At 45.3% G+C, this 18,838-nt stretch overlaps 1 protein-coding gene across 2 annotated transcripts in view; it reads left to right on the top strand.

The window, feature by feature from the left end:
• The first annotated feature begins 11,978 nt into the window (after positions 1–11,978).
• The window catches only part of Lmo4 (LIM domain only 4), a 16,576-nt gene continuing 9,716 nt past the window's right edge, over positions 11,979–18,838 (top strand). Inside the window, exons 1-2 of one of the 2 annotated variants that reach the window (XM_075981172.1) lie at positions 11,979–12,666; positions 15,411–15,649. In XM_075981172.1, coding sequence (XP_075837287.1) covers positions 15,414–15,649 — 236 coding nt within the window. In that variant the 5' untranslated portion in view covers positions 11,979–12,666; positions 15,411–15,413. Of the gene's footprint in view, positions 12,667–15,062; positions 15,217–15,410; positions 15,650–18,838 lie in introns of those variants that run through there. The other variant, XM_075981173.1, reaches the window with a different exon arrangement.

Raw genomic sequence — 18,838 nt, forward strand, 5'->3', positions numbered from 1 at the left:
CAAGGTCATCCTCTGATGAAGCCTTAGCCAACAGGTCCACATTTCACAGGAAGCCAGCAGGAGATATGCAAGGGAGCTGTGGCGTGTGTGACCTCTTTCCTCTGCATTTCCCCGTATGTTTTATTTTCTTGGTAAAATTAAAGACCTCAATATCAGTCCGAACACACTGAACCTGATAGAAGAGAAAGTGGGAAGTACTCTACAGCACATGGGCACAGGAGATCACTTCCTACGTATAACCCCAGCAGCACAGACGTTAAGGACCTCATTGAATAAATGGGATCTCCTGAGACTGAGAAGCTTCTGTAAAGCAAAGGACACTGTCGCTAAGACACAAAGGCAACCCAATGACTGGGAGAAGATCTTCACCAACCCCACAACTGACAAAGGTCTGATCTCCAAAATATATAAAGATCTCAAGAAACTAGACCGTAAAAGGCTAATCAACCCAATTATAAAATGGGGCACTGAGCTGAACAGAGAATTCTCAACAGAAGAATTTCAAATGGCCAAAAGACACTTAAGGTCATGCTCAACTTCTTTAGCGATCAGGGAAATGCAAATCAAGACAACTTTAAGATACCATCTTACACCTGTCAGAATGGCTAAAATAAAAAACACCAATGATAGCCTTTGCTGGAGAGGCTGTGGAGGAAGGGGTACACTCATCCATTGCTGGTGGGAATGCAAACTTGTGCAACCACTTTGGAAAGCAGTGTGGCGGTTTCTCAGGAAATTCGGGATCAACTTACCCCTGGACCCAGCAATACCACTCTTGGGAATATACCCAAGAGAGGCCCTATCATACAACAAAAGTATATGCTCTACGATGTTCATAGCAGCATTGTTTGTAATAGCCAGAACCTGGAAACAACCTAGATGCCCTTCAATGGAAGAATGGATGAAGAAAGTATGGAATATATACATATTAGAGTATTACTCAGCAGTAAAAAACAAGGGCTTCTTGAATTTTGCATGCAAATGGATGGAAATAGAAAACACTATCCTGAGTGAGGTAAGCCAGACCCCAAAAGAGGAGCATGAGATGTACTCACTCATATTTGGTTTCTAGCCATAAACAAAGGACATTGAGCCCATAATTAGTGATCCTAGAGAAGCTAAATAAAGAGAACCCAAAGAAAAACATATAGGCATCCTCCTGAATATTAACCTTCATCAGGCAATGAAAGGAGACAGAGACCCACATTGGAGCACCGGACAGAAATCTCAAGGTCCAAATCAGGAGCAGAAGGAGAGAGAGCACGAGCAAGGAACTCAGGACCGCAAGGGGTGCACCCACACACTGAGACAATGGGGATGTTCTATTGGGAACTCACCAAGGCCAGCTGGCCTGGGTCTGAAAAAGCCTGGGATAAAACCAGACTCTCTGAACATAGCGGACAATGAAGACTACTGAGAACTCAAGAACAATGGCAATGGGTTTCTGATCCTACTGCACGTACTGGCTTTGGGGGAGCCTAGGCAGTTTGGATGCTCAACTTACTAGACCTGGATGGAGGTGGGGGTTCCACAGGGCAGGGAACCCTGATTGCTCTTCGGGCTGAGTGGGGAGGGACTAAATTGGGGGAGGGGGAGGGAAACGGGAGGCGGTGGCGGGGAAGAGACAGAAATCTTTAATAAATAAATAAATTAAAATTAAAAAAAATTATCGCAGTGTCCATGGGGCTGCAGGCAAGTTTAGGAAAGGCAGTCTTTAATTCCAAGGGACAAGATCCCCAGCTTCAGGTTCTGAGAAGGAAGGACAGACAGATCTAAGGGTAAGTTGTATTTCTGCCTTTACATTTTCTCATTCAATTTTCTCCAAAGGAGAAAAATTAACCTTTGAAAGAAATTAAATCAGATTACAGTGCCTTCCAATGCCTTTTTAAAATCTTTGTGTGTCTCTTTGTTTATGCTTGTGTGTGAGAGTGCAGGTTTGTACATACCGGAACATGCATGCCAAGGTCAGAAAATAACTCTTGCCCATAAGCTTCTGTGATTCTCCTGTCTCTGTCCCCTAATTTGTTGAAAGAGCACTGGGATTATAGAGATACATTCTACCATGCTTGAGTTTTATGTCAGTTCTGGGATTGAAACTCAGATCTTCATGCTGGCGTGGCAAGTGCATTTAGCCCACTCAACAGAACACCATTGTGCTCAGAGTGAGATTTGAGTGTCCCTGTCTGTCTCTGGTATCATCTGCAGCACTGTCTGTCTGTCTGTCTCATTCTATCGCAGCAGCAGAAGCTGTTGTAGAAAATTCCCACCTCTCTTCCCTCTGTCTGCCTGTCTGTCTCATTCTATCCCAGCAGCAGTAGCTGTTGCAGAAAATGCCCACCTCTCTTCCCACTAAGTACTTTTTATTTGCTGCATCTGAAAGACTTGACTTTCAAATCTGGGCAGAGTCCAATCACTGACTTTAGTCAGGCCTTGCGTCTTGGATTTTATTCATTAACATAATAACCACAGATCTACTATCAAACTCCAGCGGAACTCAGAAGAATCTCACCTTGGGTTGTCTATCTGCATAACATCAAATGCACCCTACAACATTTACAATTTCAGTGTGCATAAACAGAAGATCTGTTTTTGATTCTGCATGTGTTTGCAAGCGCATATGCCATTTATGAGCAGGTGACTATAGAGGCCTAAAGGCGGAGTCACAGCTCTGGGGCTGGAGTTACAGGCAGTTGTGAGCTGGCCAACATGGGTGCTAGGAACCGAATTGGGGTCCTCTAGAAGAACAGAAGGTGCTCTTTATTTTTGAACTATTTTTTCACCCCCAACCCCTAATTCAATTGCAGTTTGAAAGTCAGTCACTTACTTTCTATAGAAAATTATTTGAAAATTTATTTATTTTCAAGTTTTGCAGTTTTGTTTTGTATGTTCGAACTCAAACACTTCCATGCACTGAACATTTTCCCCCCCTGTAGACTATAGTGCGTAGACTTTTTCTGGGATGGATGTAAATTTTGCCTCAATTGACTTTTCAAGACTGAAAATTTTCCAGTTAAAGGAACTTCTTTGTAAATCTTCACTAAAGTTTATTCAGAAGTTCTACAACTCAGGTTACCTCTCACTATGATCACCCAAAGTCCAACAATAGTTTAGAGCAAGACTTCTTCACCTCAGCACAACAACAACAACCCTATTATTATTCCCCAAATGTCCACAGATCTATTTATTATTTTATTTATTTATTTATTTATTTATTTATTTATTTATATTATTTATTTTATATGGATGTTTGCCTGTATATATGTAAATATACTGGTTGCACGCCTGGTACCTGCAGAGGCCACAAGAGGGTGCCAGATCACCTGAAATTGGAGTTAAGATGGTTCTGAGTCTCCATATGAATGCTGGGAACCTAACTCTGATCCTCTGCAAGAGCAGCCAGTGTGCTTAACCTCAGAACCAGCTTCCTAGTCCTCTTTCCCCTGCCTTGGGGATGTTTTGGTAGCATCTCTGAACTTCACTTGTTAATGCCTGTAACAACCTCCATTCTGTTAGTTGTGATGGCAAAAAGTGTCTCCAGATATCACCAAATTCCTAACAGCTAGCAAAACCTCCAGCTAAGAAACACAGGATAAGAAGTTAAAAATTCAGAAAATTATTGGGCAGAGCTCATCTACCCACTGATTGGTAGACCGTGGAAGGGTCTCTCAATCTGAGAACTTTGCAGAGGATTGAAACTTAGCCTCATACTTGCTGGCAGAGTGCTCTACCGTGACCTGTCCCCAACTCATGGCCTATATTTTGTTTTGAAGCAGGATCTTGCTAAGCTGGTAGAGCTGGCCTTGAATTTGTGCTTTACCCAAGACATGTCTAGAATTTGAAATCACCCCGCCTCACATTCTTGTGTAACTGGAATTACAAAGGCTTGCACTGCCAGACCTAGACGAACAACCCCAAGTTCTAAACCTCATTTTGACACTGGTCTTGAACAAAAACTTCACTTTTGGATTGAAGTTTCCTTTGTTTAAAAATAGAGCTAGTGATTCTGTTCATGTTGGATGTTGTGGGGATAAAGAGTCCCTCTAGAGGAAGTCTGTCCCACTGTCTGGCACACACAGAAAGGTTCATTACTGGCTACCTTTTTCTAAATCAAGATGGATTGAGTGAAAAGGTAATATTGTGGTTGTTCCTGTTACACTTAGCCCGTGAGAAGGGGAATCTTGTGTGTATGTGTGTCCACATACATGTGTCCACAGATAGGGTGCAAAGGTCATTTGTCTATCTGTTGCTTTCATTGGCTAATTAATAAAGAAACTGCTTGGCCTGATAGGTAAGAACATAGGTGGGGCAGCCATAAAATGAGTGGGACTCTGGAGGGGGGCGCTGCTAGGAATTCTGACTTCCATGACGTTCTTGTTAGGCCCTTGGAACTCTTATCTGGATGCTACTAGACCAAGCAGGACAGCTGGCTATGGCAGTGAACATCTATGGAGAGCTTATCACTCCCTAGTTTGCTGGGAAGACATGTACGGATGCCAGTGACGCTTATCACTATATTGACCAGTATCATGTAGATAATGATGATGGGTTTTGTTGTTGTGCCCCTCCTCTTTGAGGGCACAAAGGCACATTTGTGCCTTTCAAATGTGTCAGTGGTACAGCTTTAAGAAGTCTCCTTCTGTGGCTGGAAAGATGGCTCTGTAGTTACCAGTACTTACTGCTCTTCCAGAGGATGCAAGTTCGGTTCCCAACACCCACATCATGCTGGCTGCTCATAACCAGTAACTCCAGCTCCAGGGAACTCCAACGGCGGGCGCCTCTACCGATTTCTCGAGGGTACCCACGCATGAGACGTACGTGCACACAGATGTATATACATGTTTAAGAAATAGAGCGTCCTCCTGATTGGAAGAGTCATACAAGAAATTTCCTCTAGTCTAAAAGAATGCACTTTAGTCCTGGAGCTCTGAGCCCATGCCACTGCCTCTTCGTACCCTTCAGGGGGAAAAAAAGATCATTCTCCATTGTGATTTGGCAAAAATGAAGCAATGTAATTGTAACACAACAGTGTCACAGGCTCCATGACACCTGCTTTGGAAATAAATCTCCCGGTTTTGTCTCCCCCTGTATTTTCAATGAGTGTTCTAGCATTGTTGTGGCTGCATTAATCTAGCAGCAGGGAACCATTATCCTATGACAACAGCCTCTCCCATTAACATTATCTTTTAATTTTAAGATTGTTTAGATGACTGCTAGAAGCTACTAAATTAAGACAAAATGAAGAAAGCATTATTTTCCCCCAGCCAAGTATTCAGTCAAATAACCCGCCTTTGATCCTGACTGCTCTTGCAAAAGCAACACCATTATTTTTATTTCAGATTTCAAAATATTATTTGGGCGTAAGTTGAAAATTCTAGATATGTAGACATGTTTTAAATGGCATCTAGGAAAATAACCATTAAATTGAAGTTATTATTTATACTGCTTGCCTTATTCCAAAGTATATATTAAGAGTTGGAAATACTGTTATTTTTCTAGGAGGCAATTGTTGTAGTAAAATCAGACAATAATGAAATCACAATGATGAAAACTCAGTAAAGGAATAAAAGAAACATTTGTCTAGTAGAGTTTACTCTGGGAAATAATTGAATTTGGAGAATGTAGCAAAAATGAGACAGGAGGAAAACAAACACAAAAGATAGTACAATAGAATTGTTATTAAGGGCGGATATTATCCAATAGTCTGACAAACTTTAAAGTGACAGTTATAGCATATTGAACAGTATCTGTGAATTTTATATACATATATTACAAGATTTTCAAATAATAACTAACTTAGCTAGTACTCATTGAATTCAAGAGGTCTCTTATCCTATGGGCTGGATCCTGATACTTGAAGTGATGCAAAAATCTTTCTGTATGCATTTTGCTTCCCTGCCTCTGGTTCCCTGATTCATCATAAGCAGAGGCTAGAATCAGTGTAAACAAGGGATGCATCTAAATAGCTCTATGACCAGTGATTTTTCCACATTCAGGTGGCAGAGATCTGTGATTCCCAGTTCCCACGAGTAAAGCAAACAGAAGAGAATTCACAGACACCGAGTTGCTGTGTTAACAGAATCTCTCTGGGGGGAATACAGACATGCTTAAGTTGTGAATTGTCCCATATTGTTAATGTACTTCAAGTAGGCCATCAATATGTGTCCTATTTACTGATAGGCACAAAATAGGTGGAGGGAAATCAATCAAAACCCCCGTCCATAAATTATCATGACTTCTAGAAATTATCAAAACTTCACTGGAGTGCCATGTGCAGTCTTCCCAGCAATGAGTTATAGTCAATAATTCACCCCCTGACTGGGCTGATAACAGACAGATATTCTAATAACGTGCAGGATTTACTACCGGACACCAGGGGTACGGAGGAATTCCAGGGCAGTACGAACTGTTATCTCAGTGGAGAAAAGCAACAAAAATAGGCAGGAGACATCTGGGGACAATGTTGGGATATTTAAACCTATGCCTAGAACAAACACACCTTAAAGGTAGTGTGGTTTACGTTTTCATTTTTAAGCAAATTGGTTTCATGACATTGTTCTCTAATGACTCTTCTTGGCCTCATTGTCAGAGAACACAGCAGATGGCTCCGGAAAAATTCTGAAAATAAAGTCAATTTTATTCTTTGGTTCTTCCCCCAAATTTGAGGTTGGCTTCACTTGACTATTTAATTTTAAGGGACATTTCTTTTTTTAAAAAAAAGTCACCGTAGACTAAAAGTCTTAAATGTATTTTCAGTGATTTCTTATCATACAGAGAGATCAACAAATTTGCTTTCTCTGTCAGAATGTTTTGAAGCTAGAAAAGAAGTGGTGATTCATCAAAAACAATTTTATTATGAAATTTGATTTATGTTGGGAAATATAAATGATGACGTTATAATGTGTACCTCTGCGTGGAGGGAACACATTTTAGTCAATTGAGTTATCCAATTTTATTATTTTAAAAAATCCATATCTGGTTGTTCTTTTTATTTGAAAAAATTTATAGTGCTATATAGAGTAGAGATGTGTGTTTTTCAAGGCCACAGACAGCTATGGATTGTACTCCCCTAATTCCAACAGTCATTCATTACAATGAATAAATATTCTCATATTTTCATCAATTTCTTTGTGAGCAAATAAGAACTAGCATTATATTTAAAATAGTACATTTCATTAGAAAACTGCACAGAGTTTTAAAAAATCTTAATTATATCAATACTACAATTAAAATGACACTACAGAATTTGTGGTTTAGACAACTTAAGATTTCTGAATTATTATCCCTCTTTTACTGAAAACAGAGATAACAAAAAGGAAAATGAATTATGTTGTATGGCTTTAATTTTTATGTCAATAGGTTTTCATTTCCTTTGTCTTGAAGGGGCAATAATTGATTTTAAATAGGATCACTGTTTTTGACAGACTATATAATTTTAATGCATTCAGCAGTATTACATACACATTTATACTCTCTCTTGTACCTATTATTAAATTAAATTTATCCAGGAAAAGTTTTATCTTGGTTTTAATAAGCATCACTTGACCTATCAGGCCAGCTCAAGCCACAGTTCTCAACCTGTGGGTCGAAGTCCCTTTGGGGTCCAAGGACCCTTTCACGGAGTCACCTAAGACCATTGGAAAATACAAATATTTATATTACGACTCACAACAGTAGCAAAATTACAGGTAAAAAGTAGCAACAGAAGTAACTTTATGGTTGGGGGTCAGCACAGCGTGAGGAGCTATAATCACGTCGGGTCATAGCACCAGGAAGGCTGAGAACCACTGCTCTAGTCTGAGGGAACACAGCGAGCCTCTTGCAAAGAATCTCTTCATTGTTTTGCACAATATCATCTGTGCTTGGAGCGTTAACAGACTCCAGTCTTAGATAGGTAGCCTGGAGGAGCCAAATTTCTCCAAAGAAATCGTTACCATAAGATAAATTCTAAATGAAGATGTACCTATAGTTCTGAAGCAGATTTGGGGTGTAGTGAAGGCCTTTCTTTTTTATGAACCCACACGAAGAAAATGAGTCATCTTTCGCAATTATAGTAAAGTTGCCTTGCTTGTTGGGGAAAATACAATTCTGGACCCTTTTCCCCTTCATCTTTCCCACCTTGCCGGTCATTGCCATGAGTTCCACATGCCCTAACAGAAGTTAGAAGCAGAACCTACACCTTCAGCTATAGCGCCGGTTACAGCAGTTTCAATGCGATAGCAACATGGATGCTTCCTTTTTCTTCAGCTACGTTCTGTTTTTATTCCAATGAAACCATTTTCTTCCCTGTGATCTTAATTCCCTAAAATAGGAGTTGGGCTAAAACTTTCTATCTAAAACTAATTTGGTGGGATATTTATCATATTAATCATTGAGGTTTTTTTTAATGTTCTAATAAAGCGATTGCTTATCCTTGTACCATGTGAACCCTTCTCTCTTCCTTCCCCTTTCTTTTCCTTCTTTTTCAAGAGTTGTTGGTTTTTTGAGACAAGATCTCATGTGGACTTTTCTGTGTAGCTGTGTTGACCCTGTATTTCTAATTCTTTCGCCAATCCCCAAGTGAGGGTCACACATTTCTGCTACCACACCTGGTTCCTGCAGTCTTTGGGATCCAATCGGCTGCATGCACCGATGCCCTGCCGACTGAGTTATATCCCCTAGCCCTCCTTTTTTCTTGTTCCTTCTTTCTTTTCTTTCCCTTCCCCATTCTTCTTTTGAGGGTCATGCTGTCCCAAATTTCCCAGCTCAAGCAGTCTTCCTACCTCAGCCTCTCAAGTAGCCGGGACATTAGGCACGCACGACTGGCAACCCTATTCAGCTTTAACTCTATTCTTTTAAAGGCTTCAGATTTTCCCAGGCCCTAGGTACTGTATTCTCCACACCCAGCCAATAGGAAAGCATAACCTACTGCCTAGTCTTTGGCATTGGTATTTAACTGGTTTCGTCCTTCTCCACTGGGACCTTTGGAGTTCTAAGATGCCAGAGTAAAGGTAGGCAGTCCCTTTGTAATGGAAAGCCTTCCTTCAAAAATACAGCTTTTCCCGGGCTTTCCAAGGGCACCACCTTTCTCCCAGGCCGCCATGAAAAAGAGCTGGGCGCTTGTCTTGGCATTGCCATATCAGAAGGAGGACAGACAGACAGAGCTTCTGCTGCCTGTGGATCCTTAAAAGACTTGTCACTGGGGAGCACAGAGTCCATGAGGGAGAGCTCAGCTGAGAAGATGAAGACAAACAATTTCAGGGCAAGCAGGGAAAAGGAGGGCTTGATTTAGGATCTACATGGTTCTTTGATTTAATTAAAATAATAACAACAACAACAACAAAACCCTTGGGAAACAGTTTGGTTTTTTTTTCCTTTCTTTTTGATAAAGTGCTATACTTTTGTCCCTTACTTTAGGTCACTGAGTGAATGATGAATATGTGATGTCCACAGAGTCTTCCCAAATCAACGGACACAATGTGACGTTATCCCGAGTTAGTTCATTTTATTTGGTATCAGAATTATTTCTTGGTGCTATTTTTTATAATTGTTTGAACAATTCTATTAAAGAGGGCATCAGTGCCTTTCAAGAGCTTGTATATGTTCGCCGTTTTTGTATGTTTAGGATCACCAGAAATCAAAGAGTGACCCGGAGTTCCTCTCTCAGGAAGATAACTTTTGAGATCACAGGCAGAAGGACTTGCATGAGAAAGAGCTGCTTAGACCAAGGATGCAGAAATAAAGACTACCCAGAGGTGGCGCTGTGGTTCAAGTACACCTGGATTTTGATTACAGCAAATGGATTCACTTCTCAGCCTTCAGAGAAGATGGTAGCCTCTACTACCTTTGCTTTCTATAACCACAGTAACCAGTAAATGAAGCCTTCGGGTGGTATATTCCAGCCCACTCCACTTTACTGGAATATATATGCAGACTTCACATACAATTAGAATCAAAACATTAAAACCGTCCCTGAAAGAGCAGGCCCCATGAAGCCTGGAGACACATGTTCAAAGTTCCGTCAGTCCCTCTTTCCTTCCTTTCACAGAAACTGCCTGGATCCTTAGAAAAATCATTCCGTGACAGCTGAGTATATTCCCACTTACATTTATAACATTTTATTTTAGAATTAAAATTTCATGTTACTGTTCAGACTTGAGGAAATGCCATAACTCACTATGATGCTACATGGTATGTGTTCTGTTTAAAAACAAAAACAGCTAAAAAGGGGGGGGAAAGACCATAAGGTTTAAGTTCTTCATTTTTTAGAGATAAGAAAGTGATCACAAAGAGATGGAACTCTTCTCATCTGCTGTATTCTAACACAATAGCAGTCGCTGAGGTACCAACTGAGCAAAATGGTGCAGGCCCCAAATCCCAGAACTCACTAGTCAGAGGTAGAAATACCTACTTTGAGACTGGTCTTAAAAACAAAACTCTTCGTGCTTACCTCCTTTTGGTTGATGTAAATTATTAACGAGTCAAAAATGAACCCAGAAATTACAAGGCATTATTTCCTCACGGTGTCCTTTCCTCCTCTGATTTTTTTCTTTTTAAATCTTTCCTAAATTGGCCTGCTTCATCGTGTTCAGCTGCTTTGCTGCACAGGACATCCCAATTATTATTCTCACCTCAATGATTTGTATAAAAATGCTTTTAATATGTGCCCAAGGTGACACGATCATATGAATGCCACGTTAAATACAAATCCATCAGGATAATTTTTAACTGTAACCTGCTCAGAATTCAAGGGGCAAGAATATAGAAATGGGTATTTTTAACTGGCATTAAAAATCATCCTCGGCCTGGTTTCATGGGCAATATTTATTCTTCTGCCCTAATTTTGGCAGTTTAAAGGACCGAAAATTCTGCACAGGCAAGGACTAAATCTCCTGATTTTCCTTCAACTTCTTTTTCTCCGTCCAGCAGGCCCGTGTGTAATACAGTATGAAAGCTTGTCCCACAAGGCTGGTTGTAGTTAATGATACTTAGCAGCAGGGCTTTGCACTTCCATGATAATTTCCAACAGAAAAATATCTCTGGAACTTACTATTAATAATCAATCCTAATATTAACCTCAGATGGGAGATTTATTAAACCTACTTGGCAGAATAAAGTCGAATAACTAGATAGCCGAGGACCTACGCTGAGCTCTGGCCCTGGAAAGAGAATCCGAAGTAGCATTCCTCAAATCTTGATATGTACAGGAAATGAGTACTTTTCCTTTCTTAGGGTTGTGAGCTAGCAGGTCTTCCAAAGGCTTGCATTGCTGTAGGGGGGCTACCAGAGAGCTAGCATATCCACACTGAGGGAGAATGGCGAGCAAACGCTTTCTCTATAAAGTTTTCTTCATCTCTGAAAACCAGGGATGTGATCTGTACCCGGCAGCAACAGACAAGTATCTATGAACTGCCTGGTCCATTCAGTTTACACCGGGGTTAAAGGGAGCAAGATGGGGTTAAGCAGGCAGTACTTACGTAGGAACTATTTCCTACTTTCCCTAAGGTTTTGAAATCTGCAATCCCGTGAATTAAACAAAACCAGAGCTTTTGCGCCTGTGTGAAGTCTACCTCCCTCCGGCAGAAAGAATCCTGTACCCTACCAGGAAGAGACCCATTTCTGGGAAAGTAAGTTTCCCGAGGGTCTGCTCTCTGGGCCAGGGAAGGCGATCCCCGAGGCCCTCCGGGGGTGGCTCCACGCGTCCCCACGCCCGGGCAGGTGTGGTCCCGAGCCTGGGCACGCGCTCGCTGGCCGCGTCCTCCGCGCCACCGGGATCCCTTCTCGTCCCCCGACCCTGGCCCCCCGCCTTCCCGGGCCGGGCCCGCTCAGCCGCCCGCCTCGCTCCCCGCCCCCCGAGTCTCGTTTCAGTCACCCTTTGTCCTTCCCCGGATTGGCAGGTTTTATTATTCCGCCTGAACAATCCGGCCGCCCAGTGGCTGAGGGTCGCTGACGTCGGCGCCAGAGCCGGGGAGTAGTTGGGATTCTGCTCTGTCAGTAACACATGTGTAAGCGCCGCCGAAGGAGCGAGCGAGCCGGTTAGAGGCCCGCGCCGCCGCCTCCGAGCCGGGCAGCAGCAGCGGGGCAGCCGATCGGTGCAGCGCTCCCGGCCGGTCCGCAGCTCTCCACTCCGTGCGCCGTCGCGCGGGCCGCGGGGCCGAGCTTGCACCGCCGCTCCCGGGCCGCAGGTCGCGGGAGGGGGGCGGGCAAGAGCTCGGCCGAGCCGCCGGCGGCCCGGAGCGGGCGGGCGGGAGGAAGGCGGCGGCGGAGGAGGAGGAGCGCGCGGGCGCGGCGGGGGCGGGGGCGCGTACAAAGTGAAGCCACATTGCCAAACTTGCAGCCGCGATTGCAGCAGTGGCTGCCGCTGCGCCGCACGGGCCGGGCCGAGGGCGCCTGCAGCTGCTCGCGCGCAGCCGGGGGCTGAGGACCAGGACCCGCGGGCTGAGACTTGACACTTCTGCGCTGGGCCGCCTGCCACTTAGCGTGGGGCTCCCTCTACCCGCCCCAGAGCCACGCGATTAAAAAAAAAATCAGCCCTTAGCCCCCTCCTCCCCTTTCCTGCTTCTGCGAGAACTCCCTCCCTCCCTCCAGCTCCGCCGGCCCCGGCGCCCCTGCCCTGGAAGCCGAGCGGCTCCGCTCGCATTTCTCCGCCGCCGCCGCCTCTCGCAGTATTGCAATATAGGGGAGAAGCAGGTAAGGGGGTGGCTGGGGGCACCGAGAGCGGGGAAGGGGCGAGGGGGTGGGAACTGGTCGGGGCTGGGGCTGTTTTCTTTGGCTTCCTTCCCTTGACCGTCCCAAATTGCAAGTAAACAATACGTCGCCTTAGATAATGCGTGAGTCTGAAACTACGAGGCCGGCCTGCGAGCTAGCACCGAGGGCAGCCCCGGGCCGCCAGCTTTGTAGCGGTTCCTTGCTTACAAAAGGGTTCTTCTTGGAGACCGGGCTGGTGGGGACCCTCGAGAGGTCTGGGGGCAGTTCCAGTTCCTAAAGGAAAGACAGGGGCTGCTTAGATGAGAAGTGGCGTGTGCGTGGGTGGGGGCCATAGTCATGACCCCCCCAACACTATTTGAAACAGGGACCGAAAAGCTCTAAGTGACCAGGATCCGGCATTGCCTGTTCTCTTTTTAAAAAGAATTCCTCTTGGCTTATAAGTCTTTTGTTCCAATCCAGGAGAAATCCGGTGAATCACCTAATTAAAATCAAGACATGAATTAAGCATCCATTTTTGTACTACAAATGGCCAGCGCTACGTTTGTCTCTCCCTTGGTCTCCATTAAAAAACACCAGAGACGTTGTTAAAGGGGGGCAGATTTTGCCTCTAGCTGCCAGCTCTGCTTTCTATTTCACTGGCTATCCCAGGACCTAAATTGCTTGGCTATGTAATTACTAGAGTATAAGCCTATTTAACTTAAAAGCTTTCTTTCTTTTTTTTTCCAACTCTAAATGAAACTTGATGAGGGCCCGTCCTTAGTTATCAGGGGAGTCAGTTTCTGGTCAGTCCTCTTGATTCATCTCTTTTAGATTTAATCAGCATTAAGGTATTGCTTGTCCTTAAGAGCTTTAGCTAATGGGGTTACTGGATGCTTTTCTCAGTGTAATGTTTCCTTTTCAAAAAAAAAATACATATATATTTACCTCTCACTAAAGATGGGGGCGGGGAGCAGCTTGGAATCTCCTCCCTCCCCTTTTAAAAAGGAATTCGGAGCGATTAAAACGGGGGGGGGGGGAGGACAGTTTAAAGACCTAGGGCAGGAAATGCAGATTCATTTGGGTTAGGGCTGAAATTGTAACAAAAAGCAATTCCTCGAGTAAATGCATCAGATAAATCAATTTACATAAAGGTATGATGCATTCGGATAAATGCAATGCTAATGGGTTTTAGAGCGGTCCTGTTTCCAGAGTCTCAGGGTTTTGTTACAGCTTAATTGGTGCAGTTCTTATTCTGGTTTATTGTGCGGTCACTGGACACACGTTCCGGGACTCTTTCGGAGGAAATGTGTTTAAAATCGGCCTATTTAAGGAACCGGAGTCCTTCTCTCGTTCCTTCTCCCCTGTTCTTTGCTGCAGTTAAGTTGGGCTGGGGACAGACAAAGTTGGCCCTCTCCTTTCTGAGGTATCTGCTGTATGTCTTGGGGAGCCTGGGGGAGCCCACACTCTCGGCATACAGAGGACAAAGACAAAACAGGCTGCTTAATTGGCAGTAAATAACTTGATCTTTTTATAGAATAAGTGACTGGAGAAACCCTAGGACTTTATTGGACTCCGGATTGGAGGCAACAAATTAATCGGTTTAAGCTAAGCTTTATAAATTGATTCCTATATTATACCCCAGTTGCTTCTCTTGTGGCATTCATTAGAAAGTGTGTGTGTGTGGGGGGGGGTGTTTAAAATCAGTTTTGGGTGACAGCAGGACTGGCTTGAATTTAACTTATGTGTCCCTCAATAGCGCCTCCTCACACAGTATCTACTCCCCCCCCCCCCTTGGAGGAACAAAGCTCTAGCATTTAAATTGCTGATCAAGGGCAGATTAGCGAGACCAAAGTGGAGAGTGTTTGTATAGGAAGTTAACAGGCATCCTAAAGTTCAATGATCTATTATCCTTGCCTGTGTCCTGAAAACACTCATTGATCTTCAAAATGAAATGAGATTTGGAACAATAATGGGAGATGGCGGTCACCACAATGGCATGTGAAAGGTGCTGTTTAAAATACGAAAAACCAGTTTCGCAACTTTACACCCGGCACCCCCCCCCTCCCCTCTCGCCACCTTGCCTCCCCTCCCCTCCCACCACCTCCAACTCTCCCTCGGCCTTTCCTTCCCTCCACACCCCCGCCCCCCCCCCCCCCCCCGCCTTGCAGAAAACCCCTAACTATTTGCAACTTATGAACTGCAGCCTCACTTCCCCCGGCAGAGCTCGGGAGGGAACGTGGCTTCGTCGGGCGGCCACCTCCAGCGGCCCGCGGCTGGCTCGCGGGGCTCGGCGGGGGCCGGGGAGGGGCCGGGCGCGGCGGTGGGTGGGTTTGACCCTCATTTGCTGGAGGCGGGCGGCGGCGGGAGGAGCGGGCGGAGGCGGGCGCTGGTGGGGGGGGGGGTGTGGGGAGGAGGAGGCGCCGAGAGGGGTGGAGCGCGCCACCGAGCCTGGCTCTCGGAGTTTTGACAGTCCCCGAGCTGAAATTGTCAGCGGCGGCGAGCGCTTTGGAAAGTTGAGAGCAGCTCGTGGCCCCAGAACAAAGCTTGAGAAAAGTAAACAGGCGGCTGCTGCCGGCGAGCCTCCCTCCTTCCCTTCTCTTCGATCGGCCTCCTTCCCGCCCTGGCCCTGCTGCTGCTTCTCTTGCAGCCACTCTGGGGGAGGGAGGAGGGGAGCGCGCTGGCTTCAGGCGCCCGGAGATCGACTTCTAACTTTTGCATCGTCCTTTTTGTCTTTTCTCTCTCCCTAGACCATGGTGAACCCGGGCAGCAGCTCGCAGCCGCCCCCGGTGACGGCCGGCTCCCTCTCTTGGAAGCGCTGCGCAGGCTGCGGGGGCAAGATTGCGGACCGCTTTCTGCTCTATGCCATGGACAGCTACTGGCACAGCCGCTGCCTCAAGTGCTCCTGCTGCCAGGCGCAGCTGGGCGACATCGGCACGTCCTGTTACACCAAGAGCGGCATGATCCTCTGCAGAAATGACTACATTAGGTAAGTCCGCTGCCTTTCTGCCAGATGGGTGAGCCCAGCAGGAACAGGTCTAGGGGTTACCAGGGGTTTAAGGAAGGAGAGGACATCCATGGGGATTCATGACAGACTTCACTTCAAAAAAAAAAAAAAAAAAAAGCAAAAAAAACACCCTTTAGTTGGTGGCATTTAAGGGACTCAAAAAAGCATGTGTTAATTTTACAGCATTTGAAGACAAAGTAAGACTAAAAACTCTGGTCTGGTGGTACTTGGGCGGTTAAGTGTCCATGGCTGGGCATCCTCTGGAATAAATTCTAAGTGTAGCCTCAGCTTAGGCTTCAGGTTAAAAAAGTAAGCCTGTCTAAAATGTAGGCGTTCAGGTGCTTTCTCAGACCTAAGCGGGGACTCACACTCAGAGACAAAAGGTTTATTTAAAAATAAAAGTGCAGTTAGTGAGAAATTATTCGATGGCTAATTATGATATTTACATAAGCACTTTTCAACTTTTTTGAGCGGAATGCTGTGACTCATTCTTTGTGCTTGTGAAAAACACTGATTACCCATCAGTTTTAAGACTTGTAATTCTTTTTATAGTAAATAATAATAAAATAAAAACAAGACCTAGTGGCAGTGTTTTTCTTCATAGGCTCACTGGAAAGGTTTGTCAGAGTCACTCACTGTTGGTGTGTGGCTTTTGGTGGAGAACCTGGGTTTTTTTTTTTTTCATTTGAAGAATGTTGGGGTTTGTTTTTTTTTTGTTGTTGTTGCCGTTTGTAGCACTGCCCTTGATCCCCCAAAGAGACTATAGGATTATGCTAATCTTTCAATTTAAAGCAATGTATAGGAACAGTCATGTCCTCGTAAGCAGCCTTTTCCAACAGGCTTCAGGGCAGCTAATGGAAAGAACTCAGGAGGTCAGGTGCCTATAGGATCTTTTCAGGTGAACTCAAGCTACTTAAACTCATTAATTTGAAAGGAGGCATTTGAAGGATTACACATTTAATTTGAGTAAATGGTTTGATAGACTGATGCACATGAATGCTTCTAGGAGGTGTTCTGTTTCAACATCCAGTAATTAAAAAAAAAAAAAAGACAGGCACACCGATACTAGAAAAACACACACTTAAAAGAGTTTCCTTCTATTTGTTTCTGCTCTAAACCTTTGTCCATAAAGTGATTAGGAAGAACGTTCAATCCTGTCTTCATTTTGGGGAAATAGTGGACAGGATATTTTACTCGGAATCTTGCCCCGCTGTGGTTGTCGTCGTCGTCTGTGTTTGATGCTGTGCACGATCCCAGTGCAGTTTGGAGCTGAGGATGGGTGTGCTTGCCTCTGGTGCTATCATTAGAGTGAAATGACGTTTGGGTATTCGGATCATGCAACCTATATCCACTCGGCTAGCATCCTCCATCAGTCAAGTGAAAGAAGTATGGGAGGGGGGAGCTTTTATTTTTAAATTAATAGGGCTGCATTAATTTCACTAAGTGTTCTTTTAGAAGTAAATGTTGGGAAATCAGCAGGAGCTTGGGTGTGATGCTTTCTGGTTCTCCTTCCAAGCCGAGCCATGAGCTTTGACAGTATTAGAATTAAGTGGAGACAGAAGTGTGCTAAGAAAGGAAGGCGGATTGAAGTGGGAAAATTGACAGTTAAGATTTGGTAAATGGTGCAGTTTCAGCTCAAGTGTCTTCAAGGGGGCGACGACCTATCTTTGCTTCTGACTACCACTAATTAAACAGGAGATGGGTCCACTTGGATTCCCACGGGACAAGTTTAGGCAAGTGGCTTCCTGGGAACGGGGTCCATTCCTTTCCTTGTTCTTGGGGTCAAATAATAAATGCCCTTTTGGCGTTTTTCTTGGGATCTAGTGGAGGATGCGCCCACAGCTCTAAACCTTAAATAATCTTGGAGCCTTGCTTCTTTTTGCCTCTGAACTTTTGGGCTGGAATTTGGCTTGCTCTAGAATTAGATGCTACTCTGCCAAACTTTTGTCTGCCCAGGAGAAACGGATTCTAGTTCAGTGCCCAATGGCTCATGGACAGCCGCACACTTGGCTCAGGGAACCTCAAGCCCAGCCTCCTATCTAGCCCCATAGAGATACCTGAAGGCCTACTTTTCTCTCTGTCCTTTAAGGAAGCCAAAGGGTGAGGAAATGAAGAATGTGCTGGCATTCCTTTCTCTCCCAGACATCCCCTCTCCCAGACGCCCCCAAATTCACTTGTCGGGGTAGCTTTCAGTGCTTCTGACACCTAGGACTACTGATGAGTGGCCCAGTCCCTCTGTATGTCACCAGGTGAAGAAGACCCCTTTGCCTGGTTGGGACCACAGTGCAGTTTATTAAGGGGCTTTTACATGGTCTCACTTGGAGTTTTTTTGTTTTGTTTTGTTGTTGATTTTTAAACAACCAAGATCTGGCTAAAAAGCTGGGGGGAGCTGGGCGAGCCAATGGGAGGGTGGGGGTAGAACGGAGAGGGAGGTGTCCCCCCCCCACTACCTCCCCCACTCCGTGGCCAAGTGTCGATTGAGCAGAGCTGGGCTTCTGCTCCTCTCCTTCAAGATTTCAGATAAAGCAGCGGCCTTGCTGCAGCGAATCTGCACAATTAAAAGCTTTAATTAGTGGCTCCTCCATTTTCTTAGTTCTGATGGGCTTTATCTAATGAGATCTGGTCTCTGGCTTAGATCTACTCCGAATGACGTGTCCGCAATGAATGAGAGCTTCGTCGCAAACAAAACATTTAATTAACAAAATTGGCCTCTAAGAGAGGGAGGGAAAGGCTGGAAGCGGGGTGTAGAGAGGAGGGGGAGGGTGGATCTTAAAGGGACCCACGTCTGCCTGGCCCCTCCACCTTCCAAAAGTCGGGGAACCTTACAGCTGCCCCCTCTCTTCCGCGACTCCCGACCCCTCTGCACCACCCAAGCGCCATGGAGTAGCTTTGCAAACTCCCGTTTTCCCCCTTCTCCGTCCGCTGTCCGCTACGCTTTCCTCCACCCTCACTTCGGGCTGGGTGACTGGCGCGGAAAGTGCGGCCAGAGAAGGAAGTTCGGACGCCGTCGGGTGGGGCTCCGGTCTGAGCAGGCGAGTGGGTGGGTGGCGGGCCGGGTCCACGGTGCGGAGCCGCGAGGGGGCGAGCGCAGGGCAGGAGCCGGCGCGGTGGCGCTGGTGTCCCCGGCTCCACTCGGGCGGTTCACGTGAAGCCCGCAGCCGCAGTGAGCTG

Source organism: Microtus pennsylvanicus, chromosome 7 (assembly GCF_037038515.1).
Source record: "Microtus pennsylvanicus isolate mMicPen1 chromosome 7, mMicPen1.hap1, whole genome shotgun sequence".
In the NCBI taxonomy this organism is placed as follows: Eukaryota; Metazoa; Chordata; class Mammalia; order Rodentia; family Cricetidae; genus Microtus; species Microtus pennsylvanicus.